We start from the raw sequence: 16,983 nt of genomic DNA on the forward strand, positions 1-16,983 counted from the left end.
TCTGTATCAATTCCTCACATTTTTCTAGATCTCTGCTTGCTGTCATTCTATAGACCCTTCTATGATTACTTCCAGTGGATAGAGATCTATCCGTAGTCATGTGACGTCACACAGGTGCAATAGGCGTCATTATCACGCGGCTCTGATTACTCCCTGTGATAATAACGGCTTGTTTACCTGTGTGACCTCACATGACTGCGGACAGATCTCTAGAAGTAGGAAGTAATCTCTGGAAGTAATCATAGAAGCGTCTATAGCAGGACAGCAAGCAGAGATCTAGAAAACTGTGAGGAATTGATACAGAAAGTAGATTGGAAAATTGGACAAGTTCTAACTACAAAAAACATATCAATTATTTGCTGAAAGTGGACAACCCCTTTAACCTTGATATGTTTGGAGAAAGAGTGATAGCTGGTTACCCAGGTCCACAAACCAGAAGTACTGTTCCAGCTGGTGGACTGTGTGGTGGTTGGAGTGTAAGTAGGATGATAACCTCAATGACAACCTTTCCAAAGAAAATATGGATATTGAGGATCTCTACCCTCATTACCAAAATGGCCGTCTATGTTCGGCAGATGATGTACAGATGAAAACAAGGAAGACAAAATAGGAACATACAATTCCTTAGTGTGGGCAGTAGATTAATGATTATGGAAATCAAAAATTCCATCTTCCACACCTTTGGACGTACCGGAGGGTCACCTGCTTTGGCTAATCGGTGGCCTCCTCTTCTTCTGATGGCATGAGTGACCTTGTTGTCCAAGGAGGCCATTCATTAAGGGGGAAGCTTACAGGGTTTCTCTGCATGCTTTAAAGTGTCCACCACATTGATGCCAACATTGTTTAAAGGGAATCCGTCCCCACAATTTATCTTCCTAAAATAACTTGTCTATAATAAGTAGGGATATGCCGACTACGCCATTCATACCTGATTGTTGTTATTGTCCTTCCGTGCCAAAACTTCTTTAGAAATGAAGCTGAAATCCTTTGGCAGAGCACCCAAGGGTTCTTGTAGCACATCTCACTGGACGACCTAAGAGTGATGTAGCTGAAGGGGGAGGGACGAGAGAAAGTTCTGGACAGGGGCATTGTCCATGGGAGCCAGAGCCCTTGGGACTAGCTGTGCTTGGGTTCTAGTATTACCAAATCAGCCCTGGGCATAGTGTTTACACTGGGAAATGTGGTCGCCATGCAATCTAAAACCAAGCCACCAACTCGTATTTTCTTTATAGAGGTTTTTCATTCATTAATTTGGTTCCCTGACAACCATTGTCCTCTGTTACTATGTATCTCCATCCACTGCGTAACTGGTTTTTCCTGTTTGCTCTTTGTGGACGCGCTGATTCTGTACAGGTGGTTTTGACAATCACATGTATTTTATCTCTCTCATGTTTCCTTTTGCTTCCGGATGCAGATGGTGTTTGTCTCGTTTTTAGTCTTTTATTTGCCTGGTCATGTTGAGGCCACCACCTGTATTCTACCTGGACAGGTGTACAAAATACTCTATTCACATAGAGAACAGATTATTTTGATGATGCTCTCCACCCTAGCACCACCAGTCCTCGTTTTAGGGTTAATTAACACTCCATGAATGATGCTCACATGCTGATGCTTGTCTCACACATAAGAAGCTTAGTCAGTGACTAAAAACGTATTGAGCACCAGTCTTTTTTTCTGCACGCCGGATTTACTAAGAGGCCCCAGCCCCTTAATAATGCTTGGCCATCGGAATGAAATCCCCAGATAAGACCTGGCGCAGCCTACACTAATTTTCCATCGGAGACTATCGTAAATATGGTTAGAGATGAGCAGACCCAAACTTTAAGTTCGGCAAGGGGTTGGGGTACATCCCGCACTACATTGGCCATGAAGCCAATCCAACAAACTGACGCCTCCACCTACTAGCCATGGCTGTGATTGCTCAGGGGTGTCACCTGTGGCCAATCACAGCCATGGTCAGTAGGTAGATTTCTCAGTTTTCCGAATTGGCAGCACGGCCACCAATCAGGCAAAATGTCTGGGTCATTTGGTAGGTACCGAAACTCGAACTGAAAAAAACAATCCCGCTCATTTCTAAATATGGGAGTGCTGGGTGGAAAATTGACAAAATTGGGAAATGGCCCTTTTTACATGTCCTGGCTGACAGAAAAAACCTGTTGAACAGGTGAATTTGCCCCAACGGCTGCCTCTGTCTCAGCCTCGGCACACTGTTCTCCATACCATAAAGTGAATAGTGAATGTGAGTGTCAATTGTTCCAAATCGATGCCAGACAGTTGCTGGAAAGACAAATAAAGAACACAAATAATAGAGGTCAGTTTTCAGGAAGAGACAGTGGGGCATGTCCAAACCCAACGACTCGGATTCAGAAGTATGTAAAATCTTCTATTGTCTAAGGATTATTACACTTCAACATTTCCGGAGTAGAATTACTTCAAAGTAACACAACGTTCCATACATGATACAACACGTCTACCGTACGTAGCTCACACCTGTGCTAGTCTGTGGAGCTCGATTTATATTTTGTACTACATTGTATATATATATATATATATATTTATATAGAGGAGAACAGGTCTTTCATGGTGTTATATGCAGATAGTGGGGCAGATTTACTTACCCGGCCCATTCGCGATCCAGTGGCGCGTTCTCTGCGGTGGATTCAGGTCTTCCGGCGATTCACTAAGGCAGTTCCTCCGACATCCACCAGGTGTCGCTGCTGCACTGAAGAGCATCGGAACTCACTGAAGTTCACCGAGCCATCCTGGATGAAGTCCCGCGACACTTTTTTTTTTTTTAATGCGGCGGTTTCTCCGAATCCATTGGGTTTTCGTTCGGCCACGCCCCCAATTTCCACCGCATGCATGCCGGCGCCGATGCGCCACAATCCGATCGCGTGCGCCAAAAACCCGTGGCAATATAGGGAAAATCGGCGCAAATCAGAAATATTCGGGTAACACTCGGGAAAACACGAATCGGGCCCTTAGTAAATGACCCCAAGTATGTTGCTTGCTGTAACTCTCATCTTTACAAGGTGCCAATCAATAGCTTTTAAAAAATTTACGATAATTTGAAAAAAATAAATACATTTTTGATGTCATCGTATTTAATAATAAAAAATATTCAGAAGAAGACATCTTCCTCTGCTCCTACTTTTTCATTTTGGCTTCTACTGGACTGGTTTTAAAACAACGACACCTCCTCTTCATGGCGGCTATCACATCTTTGTTTTTCAAGCTGTAGATCAGGGGGTTTAATATCGGTACGGCTGCCGTATTAAACAAAGAGTAGAGTTTATTGGACTCCAAACTGACAGATGAAATGGGTCGGAAATATTGGTAAGACAAAGTGCCGTAGAGAAGGGTGACCACTGTTAGGTGTGAAGAACACGTGTAGAAGGCTTTACGTTTGCCAGAGCTTGACCGTATCCTCAATATGGTCCTAATAATGAAGATATAAGATATAAAAGTGAGGATGAATGGAGTCAAAGTGGCAAATAATACTCCCTCTAAGAATATGTACAGTTCCAAACTGGTGGTGTCATTACAAGTAAGCTTCATGATGGGCATAATATCACAGAAGAAATGGTTGACCTCCAGTGATGTGTAGCATGTAAATCCTGATATCTCCAAGAGACATGGAATGATGTTCATGAAACCCAAGATCCAAGACAAACAGGCCAGAAAAGAACAGACCTTGTTGCTCATAACCTCAATGTATCTCAAGGGGTTGCAGATGGCAACATAGCGGTCATAACTCATAGCAGTCAGGATCAACAACTCATCACACGTGATGGCTAAGAAGGAATACATCTGGGCAAAACAACTCCTGAACAAGACAGATCTGTCTCTTGATATGAATGTAATGAGAGGTCTATGAAGAGCTACAGTGGAACAAGACATGTCCATCATTGACAGATTTCCCAAGAAGAAGTACATGGGGGTGTGGAGATGACGATCCAAGGTCACCAGGAAGACAATGGTCATGTTACCTCCAAGAGTGATGAGATAAATGACGAGAACCAGAAGGAAGAGTGGAAGTTGTAGCTCCTGGACATCTGATATACCTTTAATGATGAAATGTTTTTCCATGGAGTCATTGGTAGACGCCATAATATTTGAAGTCTCCTTTACCCTAAAAATGTTTTAGTTACTAGACTTAATCATATACAATTTTTAATATATCTTGGGCTTTTCTATTTTTTCTCTCTCTGAGTTTTTGCCAAAATGTGCAACTTATCCACTCGTCTAGGAAAGTTAGCCACACCAGAATGTTTCCATGTTGCACCTGATAGATCTTCAAAATCTAGATGCATAAAAAAGTCTAAATTTTGATGCAAACTGCAATAGAATTGCAGTCTCGAGCAGGTGTAGGCAAAAGTTTAGAAGGGCGTTGCAGAAGAATTTGCGACCTTTTTGTGATTATTTTTCAAAATGTGTAAAAATATCTGATATACAATCACCCTCTAAGATAAATGTCTACAACCCAGAAAGAGCAAAAAAGACCCACACACATGTCCTGACTACAGATAAATGAGCCCCATATCATGAACTCAATGGGGGACATTAATCATAGTTTTTTAGACTGTTTCTAGCATTTTTTTGCGCAATAATCTGAAGCAGTTCGTTAATTTGACATAGTGAGCGGCTGCTATACAGATGTTTTCTCGGCATTTATCACTAATTTGTGCCTAAAAAGTCGCAAAAAAGGCACAAAAATTCACCTACTCTGAGCAGCTGCAATTGAAAAAAACTTCACTTTTCAAGGCTAAAAACAAAGGTTTTCGTTTGCCAAATGAAAAATAACCTCTATGCAACATAAAAAATACTTCGGAAAATTTTTAAAATGTAAAATTTCACCAGTAACGACTTCATCATTGTCTATGGGATCATCTCTGGGAGTGATTATTGTCTTATTGTACAGATCTGAGAATATTATCAGACGCAAATTTCCTGTACATTACAATAAAAAAGGCAAAGACTCATTTGAGAAAGAATTTTTTTTCTTTTCCATATCTGTAACTTTTAGTTCAAAAATAGAAAAAGGAAGTTTTGCGCTCAACGATGTGATGTCCGCCAAATGTGCAGGCTGCTGTTTCGGGACCACGGAAACCAAGGTAATGCAGGAGAAGAAGAATTTCGCACTAAATGAAGGTTAAAACATTGAAACTTTAATTTAACATCTTCTTGTAATAAAATCCAAAGGAAAAATTATTTTTTCTTTACATTTGTTCTCAGTAGCCGTGCAGCCCAAAAAACCACGGGATGGTTGTAATGGTGAAAATAGACCAATAGACTATTTTTACCATTACAACCATCCCATTACAACCATTCCGTCGGAGTTCACTGGAGTTCACCAAGCTATCGTGGGTGCAGGTAAGTGCATGTCAAGCGACACATTTTTTTTTAAAAAATACGGTGGTTTCTCTGATTTCATTTCCGTCGCGTGCATGCCGGCGCTGATGCACCACAACCCAATTGCGTGCGCCAAAAACCCGGGGTAATTCAGGGAAAACCAGTAATATTCGGGAAACGCGTCGGGAAAAAGCGATTCGGACCCTTACAAGCTGAGACTCTATGTGCAGAGATGAAGCCATGGACCTTCTGTCACATTTTCTCAGTCTCCTTTCATTATGGGTCACAAATGAGATCTAATCATTTGAGACAAATATATGTCACAGTCAGGGTCGGCTCCAGGTTTCACTAGGCCCCTGGGCAATACAGCCTTGGCCCCTTTGCAGTGAACTCGTATGGGGGCATTAAAAATTCTGAAAAATATTCCCTAGTTTATCAGTTCAAAAAACCCTGTCATGGTTATTGTAAATATAGGCCCCTTATAGTTTAATTATCTACAACCCCATCATAGTTGTATTATATAAAGCCCCCCTGTCAAGGCAATTCCAGGCTGTTGGGGACTGTGCCCCACCCCAGTAGCTCTTGGCCCCAAAACTTGCCCGGGTATACCTGGCACCGGCCCTGGTCACAGTGCTTTATTCTGGAGCACAAAAACACATGTTATATTTCCCCAAACAGGCCCGGGTGCTATTTGGTCTCGTCTTGCATTTGGAGTTTTACAACTTGGAGAGCACCGGTCAGATCCATGAGTACAGTCATCATTACCAAGAGCCATGAAACATTGTGACATATGAAATTAATGGCGCCTGTATGTGGATCCGGTCTGTAATGTAGCAGAACAATAGGAGCACTAATTGCTTTGTCAAAAAAAAGTCTAACTTAACCACAAAGAAGAAGGTTCCCCTTACCTGGTCACGGGGCCGAAGAAGTTGCAGGTGTGAAGAATTCACCTAAGCATCACACGAGGCTCTGCACATTTATCATCTTTGCAGACCAAATGTTTTCTTTAAGAACATCTGGGAATTAGTCCACAGTGGGAAGTGAAGTTTGTGTAACTAGTAACTAGTTTTCAAGTTAACTTTTTTGAGTAAAACTTTGACATAAAGAGATTTCCTACACCAATTTAGTGTATGGAAAAGTGTTCTTTTTTGGAGTGGAAATGGGCCTTTAAGGTAGTACATAGAAATCATAGGGCCACATTTATCACTTTTGTGCGCCTAAATTCTGGCGCACTGTTTTGTCAGAATTATCACCAACTGTGATAAGGTAATTTCCTGCCTCTTATTAATCACTTTACATTAACACAGTTTAGGCGCAATGTTAGATTCGGGCACTTACATGTGATCCTGCTACAAGCTCCTCTCTGCTTCTCCCACAGCCCAGAATGAAGATAACACTCACAGCAGCACCCAGGTGTGTGACACCCTGCACCCAGTGACCTCCTCCGCAGTGGCTTCTCCTGGAGGGGATCCCCCAATGCTGATCTCCTGCTGTACCCCTGTAATTCTGCACAGACACACTGCTCTTGCTCTGAGCTCAGGATTTTGCAGAATGTTTTGTAAATAGAAGGTGATGAACTGTAAATAGAGTCTGCAGCTCCTGTCTGCAGTGTATCTCATGTCTGTAATATATGTTCTAGTGTCTGGCTGAGCTCTGCTGCTAGAAATGAGCTGTTCTGCAAAGGGGCTCAGTGCTTTCTTCTCAGATAACGCCACCTTCGGGCTGGAGTGTTTTTGTGCTTGTTTTTGGGCCTAAATGACAAAGTTGCAAGTGATGAATATCATTAGGCGGAGCAAAACATCTGGATTGATAAGATAGATGAGGGAAAGCTGCTTATTTTTGCTTTGTGGCTAGTTTGGCGTTTAGTCACAAAAATGGCACAAAAACGGTGCGCCAGAATGAAAAGGAGCAAAAACAACAGAAAAAACGAGTGATACATGTGGCCCACAGGGTCTTATTGGGTGTCGTACATGAACTCTTTGGGTAGAAGGAGATGGAATTATAATAATGTCAAATTTGTGTTGTACTTTTTATGATCAGTATTTTTATAAACTTTTATAAAACTACTTTGGATTTTTTTGGGGGGGCCTTGGAGGTAGAAAAGGTGACGGGCTATTGTTTAATTTTACAGTAACAGTGAATGACTGTAGAGAGTCATACGCCATTCTTAAAATTACCCCAAACCCCTTCCCAGCCAGCCCCCCAGCACCCATATCTACTGAGAGGCTCTGCCTCGTAGTAAATACTGGCGCAGTCTCCACCAGGTACGACCTGTTTAGACCAGGTGTGATCTGGCAGAGACTATAGTATTTCTGCCGGGTCAGGTGTTCACGTGCCCATCCACCACCTGTTTCGCTCCCAGTCCTGACATGTCAAAAATTACATCCAGGTCAGAGAAGCCAGGAAACTGGCATTGAGGTGGTGATTTTATGGGCCCCTCTCCCATCGTGACACGTTCTTCTTCACAGGTATCTGTAGAGAAGCTGCCTGAGATAGTTCAACAAGCCAGTGAGTACTCACTGAAGGATCAGCAGATTTTCTGCACCATCCAAGACTCAGTGATCGCCCTTTCCTACTCTGCACAGGGAACAAACTGGGCCAGTGTGCTACTGACTGTAGGGTTGGGTCAAGGAGGGGGATTTAGTAGACAGCAGCAGGTTGATGGACTTCCAGGTCGGGTCCATCCAACCAACTCACCCAGTGAATAAGCAGAACCGAGCACCAAGACTAGGTAGGTCTAGACTACACGAGTGTATAATGCGAGTTTTTCAGCACAAAAAATGTGCTGAAAAATGTCCCCCCAGCTTATACACGAGTCTATTAAAAAATAAACTTATATACTCTCCGGCGGCCTGATGCTCCACACCCCGATGGCCCGGATGTTGGCGCAGGCCTGTCTTTTTTCTTCCCTGCGGCTCCTCTTCTCTCTTCTGTCATGGATGCGGCCATGTTATCTTCCTGGCCGGCGCATACTATGACGTCAGCAGCGGCCGCCTCACAGTATGCACCTGCTGGAAGAAAACATGGCCGTGTGCATGACAGAAGAAAGAAGAGGAGCCATGGGTAAGAAAGAAGACAGGACCCGCCGACATCGGGGACATCAGGGAGCCGCTCCGACATCGGAGGGTGAGTATATAAGTTTTTTTTTTTTTTAAGTGCTGGGGGGCAGGCTGTATACTACTAGGGGCTGGCTGTATACTACATGGGGGCAGGCTGGCTGTATACTACTGGGGGCTTGCTGGCTGTATACTTCTTGGAGCTGGCTGACTATATACTACTGGGGCCTTGCTGGCTATATACTGGGGGAGCTGTGACCAATGCATTTCCCACCCTTATACTCGAGTCAATAGTTTTTCCAAGTTTTTGGTGGTAAAATTAGGGGTCTCGCCCCCACCACTTTACTCATAAGGGGACCCCCACCAAAAATTCACAGCTGTGAACTGACTGTCTCTGGGAGTGATGCACAGTGGCGTTGCCACCATGCCGCACATGCTCCAAGATCCAAACTGTGACAGTGATTCACTGGCTCTACTCAATCACATTTCAGGAGCTGCGCTGCAAAGTGTCACCTAGTCCCCCCTCAGTACCTAACACTGGTTGTCAGTCAAGTCCTAGCCATTCAGTGTTAGGTTTACTTCCTCATAGATAGCTAAGCCCGATCTGTAAGAGGAGAGAACTCCCAGGGAAACAGAGGTGTGCAGGACAGTCATGGTGACTAGGACTCGCACGTCTCGGGATTAAAAAAAAGCTTATCTCTCCAGCAGGTCCAGTTTGGGAACACCTGTAGTTTAGTTTTCATGAAACACCTGAGCAGAAACCAACAGGGCTCCGAAAGCTCCCCAGGTATTGGGGATTGGCTTGGGGCAAACTGCAAGGATTTCTTAAATGACTAGCACTCCCTACAGGACGCACATTACCCATACATGATGTGTGTATATTACATTAACGATATGCTATATTACTTCATAATAATAAGCAGTATTGTCCAGAAACCACCTTGGCAAGATAGGTTGTTTCTCGAAGGATTATTAAACCTAACAGCATTTAAGTTGATTTGTAATAAGGTTCAACAAAACCTCCTCTTCATGGCGGCTATCACATCTTTGTTTTTGAAGCTGTAGATCAGGGGGTTTAGTATGGGGACTGCAGCTGTATTAAGCAAAGAGTAGAGTTTATTAGATTCCAAACTGACAGATGAAATGGGTCGGAAATATTGGTAAGACAAAGTGCCGTAGAGAAGGGTGACCACTGTTAGGTGTGAAGAACATGTGTAGAAGGCTTTCCGTTTGCCAGAACTTGACCGTATCCTCAATATGGTCCTAATAATGAAGACATAAGATATAGATGTGAGAACAAGTGGGGTAAAAGTAGCAAATAATGCGCCGGCTATGAAGATGTACAGTTCCAAATTGGTAGTGTCATTACAAGAAAGTTTTACAATGGGCATAATATCACAGAAGAAATGGTTGACCTCCAGTGATGTGTAGCATGTAAATTCCGATATCTCCAAGAGACATGGTATGATGTTTAGGAATCCTATGACCCAACACATGCAGGCCAGAAGAGAACAGACCTTGTTGTTCATAACCACAATGTATCTCAAGGGGTTGCAGATGGCAACGAATCGGTCATAACTCATAGCAGTCAGGATCAACAACTCATCACATGTTAAGGCCGAAAATGAATACAGCTGGGCAAAACAACTCCTGAACGAGACAGATCTGTCTCTTGATATGAATGTAATGAGAGGTCTATGAAGAGCTACAGTGGAACAAGACATGTCCATCATTGACAGATTTCCCAAGAAGAAGTACATGGGGGTGTGGAGATGACGATCCAAGACGATCAGTAGAACAATGGTCATGTTGGCTCCAAGAGTGATGAGGTAAATGGTTAGAACCAGAAGGAAGAGTGGAAGTTGTAGCTTGTGGACATCTGATATACCTTTAATAATAAAATATTTTTCCATGGAGTTGTTGGATATCTTCATGATATTGGAATTTGCTGAACTTAAGGAAAAGTTAATAGAATAAAAGTTAATTACCTATCAATTAACTTGGTCTTAAATTTGCCACTGACTTTCAAACAATGTTATGTTTCTGAACCTAAGATCATTGGTAACCTGTAGAGATGAGTGGACCCGATGTCCTAGTTTGGATTTAGCCAGCTGACCCGGATGTACTCCTGGATTGGTGGCCGAGCAGCCAATCCGGTGAATGAAAGTCCCTAGCTACTAGCCATGGCTATGATTGGCCATGGGGATTTCCCCCGAAACCAAATGCTGTGCCCGAACTGTTACATTACTTATTGCTTCTATACTATATGCACAAAATGTATTTTTATGATTGAGGAAACTATATTGACCTTTTTGGAGATTCACATTTTGGGTAGTTTCTACATTTGGGGAACTGCACTTGATATTGTGGTCTGGTGATGAATAATCACAGTGTCCCTTCCTCTACTGCTCCAGTTGCCACCATGATGGATCCTTATCCCTTGGAACTATTCCCCTGCTTATGCCTCATCCGAGGAGAGGTCGACTGAGAGACAAGTTCTATAAACCCTATGAGCCTCTACAAAAAGTAACCAGAAATTTTGGGTGCTTGTACCCCCTAACTGGTGATAGATATAGCTTTGTTGTACAGAGTCCTTCAGGGTCGGGCAGCCATGCCAGCTGTCGAAACGTTGCCAGGTCCACAATGGTGCACAATCTCCAATCTCGTTTGGTTCCCTGGGCCCCTGACACTGCGGACCCCATATGAGCTTCTATGGCTGCTACCCTGGTAGTTACACCTCTGGGTATATACCACATGTGGGATTGTGGCTGTCAGCATATCTGGGGTGTGTAAGTATTATATTATGTAGAAAAATAAAATGCATGAGCGAATCCAGCTCATCCCTCTTGCCGCTTCCATGTTAAGGCTTCAGCACATCATAGAACAAGGAACAAACATGACCTCGGCACTCATCCGCAGATTCAGGAAAGCGTGACTTTGTTAAAAAATTTCTTTTTTTATTGAAGATAATGCATAAAAAGTAACATCAACAGTGTGTAACCACAAGAGCAACGCATTTTGGCTGTCATGCCTTGGTAGACCATGAATATAGTGTGACAGCCGAAACGCGTTGGTCCGTGGATTGCTCTTGTGGATACACGCTCTTGATGTTACTTTTTTTTAAACAAAGTCACACTTTCCTGAATCTGCGGATGAGTGCCGAGGTCATGTTTGTCCCTTATTATATCATGTCGTTTTTAGTGCTTTCTTATACCCTGTAGCATTTATGATGTACAATAGCACAATGCGCAATAGGTTTTTTCTGATCGTGCCATTTTTTGTTACAATGTAGATGCAGAGAGACATTTTTGACCTTCTTCTTTGCAGCATGTACGATGTACTATTGCAAGATGTGCATTTCCTATGTGTGAACGCGCTCTTATAATCATGCCATATACGGTTTTTTTTGTTTCTATTTTTGTATAATGTATTATTGCACGATGTGCACTATATTTGCGTGAACAAGCTCTTATCATATTCATGACATGTATTGTTGAAGACTTTTTTGATGTTATATTCATGACTATAAGACCAAGGTCCTGGCAGGGCGATTGCTCCTGGACAGATAGAGATCACATGACCCTCCATCTGCCGCCAATTTATGGTCAGGAATCTCCGGCTGATGAGTTAAAAGACAGGAGACTTCACTTTACATATCAGAACTATTAATAGATGTTTATTGGTAAATTACCTAATATCTTGCCCCCCCTGGCCAACCCCTTTAAATACTGCAGGCTCCAAGTGAGCACTCAGCCCTGAGGAAGCTATTGGTCTATGGTGATAGGTGTAGGGTCCTGGACCACCAATGTAGGTTCCTGTATCTCTCTCTTTCTTTTGACATTTTGCTCTGTTACTGTTCAGCATGTATTTTGATCTCGATATTCACATTTCCCTTTAGGGTTAACTCAGAATCATTTGCCTGCATTTCCTTGTTCTAGTTGTGTTTGCATGTATTAGACCTTCACTTAAATTTCGTAGGAGCATAAGTCTCATGCATTTTCCTTTAGCAGGATAATGTAGGAATATGTGTATGTATCGATCTGTATTGTACTGTTTATTTGATTAGAACATATACTTTATCATATATATTTTACCATTTATCCCGCTTCTTAGTGAGATACACACCTTAGAATTTCCAGGGTAGGTACTTGGTGGGCTGAAGCCTCACATGGTTGCCCCATCGTGTTATTTCCTTGTTTTAGCCCCTTTGGTGTTTGTTTCCAGTGTTCCATGAAGTATTTGTACTCTACGTCTTATATTTACTCATATTGTGCGTCTCTTGGATTATCCTTTTCTTCCCTTTTTTTTAAGGTCTAGTACCTGACTACACCCTAGATCAGTGGTGGCGAACCTATGGCACTGGTGCCAGAGGCGGAACTCTGAGCCCTCTCTGTGGGCACCCAGGCCGTCACCCCAGAATGAAGTTCACCAGACAGAACTCAAAGAATCTTCCTACAGAATCTTCCTACAATGATAGGCGAAGTTGCCCTCCTCCTTTCAACTGCGTTGGTGTCTTTAGGAGGCTGAATGATTGAAAGTTGTCAAAGAACAAGGAGAAATAAATTACTGCTAAATTGCTGTGCTGGCGCTTTGCTATAAATAAGTGGCTTTTGGTTGAGGTTTGGGCACTCGGGCTCTGAAAGGTTCGCCATCACTGTCCTAGATCTTTGGAATGTGCTCCCTAATGGCTATAGCGTAGGAGTGACCCCCAATTCAGCACCCGAAAGAAATGGCTCTAAAATCCAAAAGAATAACTAGAACCTTTTTGTATAATAACACAACAATTACATTATAAAACAAATCTCATACATCCATTATCTGCATATTCCTTGCCTTACCTGCTCATAGTATGGATAAGAAGAATCAGTAATGACATGGCAGAGCGCCTGCACATGTGTTATCCATGGGGCAGAACCACTATATTTATAACATATTTGTACATCAGAGGATAAATCTTTCAGGGGAGATGAACTTTATGTAACTATTAACTCATGTTTTAATCTTAACTTATCTTGTGAGTAAACTCTCCATTTGATGACTTTGGAAGGAGACTGCGGATGCCTCCGGTAACAACTGATCACACAATCAATTTGTGATCAATCTTACATTATAGGCCAAAACAATTTCTACATACAGAGTTGGACTGGGATCCTTAGGGTCAGGGCCGGATCCAGGTTTAAGTAGGGCCCTGGGTGACAGAGCCTTAGTTGGCCTCCCCCCAGTAGCCAGACTGCCCCCCCCCCACACACACACAGTAACACCACTTTTCCCCCATATGTAGCCACACTCCCCCCCCCCATAAGCCACATTACATAAGCCACATTGTCCCCCCATAGCCACACTGTCTCCCCTACGTAGCCACACTATCCCCCTCACATAGTCCACCCACCCATAAGCCACACTGCCCCCCGGTGTAGCCACACATTCCCCCATAAGCCACATTCCATAAGCCATACTGTCCCCCCCTACATAGCCAGACTATCCCCTCCCACCTAGCCGCACTGTCCCCCCTACATAGCCACACTGTCCCCCCCTGCCACCTCCCCCTGTAGCCACACTACCCCCCAACCATAAAGGAACACTGCCCCTTCTCCTCATAGCCACACTGCCTTCTCCCCAGTAGCCACACTGCCCCCTACACATAAGGCACACTGCCCCCTTCCCCCGTAGCTACACTTCCCCCCACCCATAAGGCACACTGTCCCCTCCCCCTGGAGACATACTGCCCCCCCCCCCACTTGGGGAAAAAAATCTCACCTTTCCTGGCTCCCTTGACACAGCGCCTGCAGCTGCCCTCTTTCTTAGGCATGTGCTCGCTTTACGCGCAGGTCTTAAAGCGACACTGGTACAATTGATATTGTGGCTGAAATTTTTTTTTTTTGGCGCTCCAGTGGGCCCGTTCAGCATCTTTGGGCCCCGGCACTTGCCCGGGTAAGCCGGGTGCTGGTACCAGGCCTGCTTAGGGTTCATGTATAGAATCCATTATTGGGACCGAGCAATGTGCAGCTAAACACAAATATTATCTAACTCTCATTCACAAATTCCTAAAATGTATCCAATAAAAATGACTTATAGTAATAGTTGGCTTCTGCAACACCCCTGCCAATGCAGAGTAGTTGCGGAATTAAACTGCATGGAAGCACATGTGCCTGAGGTCTATTGCCCAGACACACGGCCTACAACTAAGGCCCCTGCAGGTCTCTACCTTCAAGAGTCTCCATCAAACCCTGCAGCCACTCATCTCCAGCCTGAAGATATCAATACCAGGCCGTGACCCACCTCTGCCGAACCCCAGCCAACCAGCAACCTTGAACCAGTTAAATCATTATCTGCTGTTGTTGCCGTTGCCATGTCCTTGAATAAAGGAATTGTCACTTGATTTTGCTTGATACCTGCCGCAAGCCGCTAACATCAAGGGCTCCCCACTTACCATTCACCCAGGAATGACACAACAATTACACTATGAAACAAATCTAATCCATCAAGTCATTATCTGCATATTCATTGTCTTACCTGGTCATAGTACGGATATGAAGAATCAGTAATGACATGGCAGAACACCTGCACATGTATTATCTTTATGGCAGAACCGCTATATTTATAACTTATTTGTACATCAGCGGATAAATGTTTCAGGGGAAATGAACTTTATGTAACTATTAACAGTTTAATCTTTGTAATCTTAACTTAACTTATGAGTAAACTTTCCATTTGATGTCTTTAGAAGGAGGCTGCTGATGCCCCTCAACCCTCCCTCCCTGTAGCCACACTGCCCCCCCTGTGTAGCCACACTGTCGTTGCCGATGCCATGTCCTTGAATAAAGGTATTGCCACTTGTCTTCGCTTGATACCTGCCACAAGCCGTTAACATCAATGGCTCCCCATTTACCATTCACCCAGGGATCCCTACACCTACATCAGGGTTGCCCCAGGGAGAACTATCATCCATCCGCAGCATCTCCCTCCATTCTTGCTAAACTACCTGTCCGATACCTGCCCGGCCTGGGCGGGGCCTGTTCCTCCGATACCCAGCGACCATGACCCAGACGAACGCTAGGCACCAAAGGGAATCCAGCTGTCTGTAGCCAAAGAAGTCGAGGCCCAATGGGGGATGTTACACTTCTTAGCCTTGTCTAAGGCTAAGGTTAGGTAGTAATATGACGTGGCGCCCTAGGAGGTAAAAAGGTAGACCTTGTGTAAGGAAGACTTTATGTAGTCTTGGAAGTGGGGGGCTTCACCGATTCGGTATCCATATAAGTCTTACAAAAAAAACTGTAATTTTTTTAGATTTTACACATCGAGCTGTTAATGCCCTGGGAGCCCTGTAAGTAACGTGTGACTGGTTATTAGGGACCACTCAGCAGAAGACCTCTGCCATGCAGTACTTTTGCAGGGCCTGAGGGTTGACCCAGCGCAAGGGCTCACCAGAGGATTCATCTATTAACACGTGATCTAGTTCGAGGTGACAATGTCATTTGTGGTTATTTATGAAGTTTAACCCTTTTGCCCATGAATCTGCCCATCAGATTCATTAAAGTGACTTTGACCCTTTAGTAAATATTCTTATGGTCTATTTTGTGTCTGGAATTTTTCTTTTTCAAAAAGTCTCAAAATGCATAAAAAGTCCCAGCAGAGACCGGAGCGACTATGAGACTTTTTATAAGACTTTTTGCAAAAGTGTCAAGTCATGACTCTTTGCACGGAGTTGTTCTAGCATTGGTTGTATGTTTGGGCCAGATTAATGAAGTGGTGGGAATAGTCCTGTGAGACTTTTTATTAATGAAAAGTCTCAAAAACCCTCAATATGACTTTTTTGAGACAAAAAAGCCCAGGAAAACCAGTGATAAATAACCCCTTAGTCTCTGTGTTGGGGCACAATATATAGCTATATCCCTCTGTAAAAGGGCACTGTACATGTCTATATCTCTCTGTAAGAGGGCACAATATATATCTATATCTCTCTAAAATTGGGTAACGTATATATAGATCTCTGTAAGGGGGCACAGTATATAGATGTATGTTCATCAATGGGGTCACAGTATATGTCTGTATTTCTTATGAATGATAGTGTATATATGTGTATTAGAGGGCTCGGTGCTGTGTTGCTCTATATTTGGTGTTGTATTTATGTATTGAGCTTTGTCCTTGTGCTGTGTTTATGTATTGAGCTTTATCCTGGTGCTGTGTTTATGTATTGAGCTTTGTTCTGGTGCTGTATTTATGTAATGAGCTTTGTTCTGGTGCTGTATTTATGTATTGAGCTTTGTCCTGGCGCTGTATTTAAGTATTGAGCTTTGTCCTGGTGCTGTATTTATGTATTGAGCTTTGTCTTGGTGCTTTATTTATGTATTGAGCTTTGTCCTGGTGCTTTATTTATGTATTGAGCTTTATCCTGGTGCTGTATTTATGTATTGAGCTTTCTCCTGGTGCTGTATTTATGTATTGATTTGCCCTAGTGCTGTATTTATGTATTGAGCTTTGTCCTGGTGCTGTATTTATGTATTGAGCTTTGTCCTGATGCTATATTTATGTATTGAGCTTTGTTCTGGTGCTGTATTTATGTATTGAGCTTATG

At 43.3% G+C, this 16,983-nt stretch overlaps 2 protein-coding genes across 2 annotated transcripts; both read right to left on the reverse strand.

The window, feature by feature from the left end:
• Positions 1-3,147: 3,147 nt before the first annotated feature.
• Positions 3,148-4,110, reverse strand: LOC140077536 (olfactory receptor 8D1-like). Its single transcript, XM_072124788.1, has one exon. It carries the CDS (start codon positions 4,108-4,110, stop codon positions 3,148-3,150), a length of 963 nt encoding a protein of 320 aa, XP_071980889.1.
• A 5,308-nt stretch (positions 4,111-9,418) lies between these two features.
• LOC140077537 (olfactory receptor 8D1-like) lies at positions 9,419-10,342 on the reverse strand. Its single transcript, XM_072124789.1, has one exon. It carries the CDS (start codon positions 10,340-10,342, stop codon positions 9,419-9,421), a length of 924 nt encoding a protein of 307 aa, XP_071980890.1.
• Positions 10,343-16,983: the final 6,641 nt, after the last annotated feature.

Source organism: Engystomops pustulosus, chromosome 9 (assembly GCF_040894005.1).
Source record: "Engystomops pustulosus chromosome 9, aEngPut4.maternal, whole genome shotgun sequence".
NCBI lineage: Eukaryota > Metazoa > Chordata > Amphibia > Anura > Leptodactylidae > Engystomops > Engystomops pustulosus.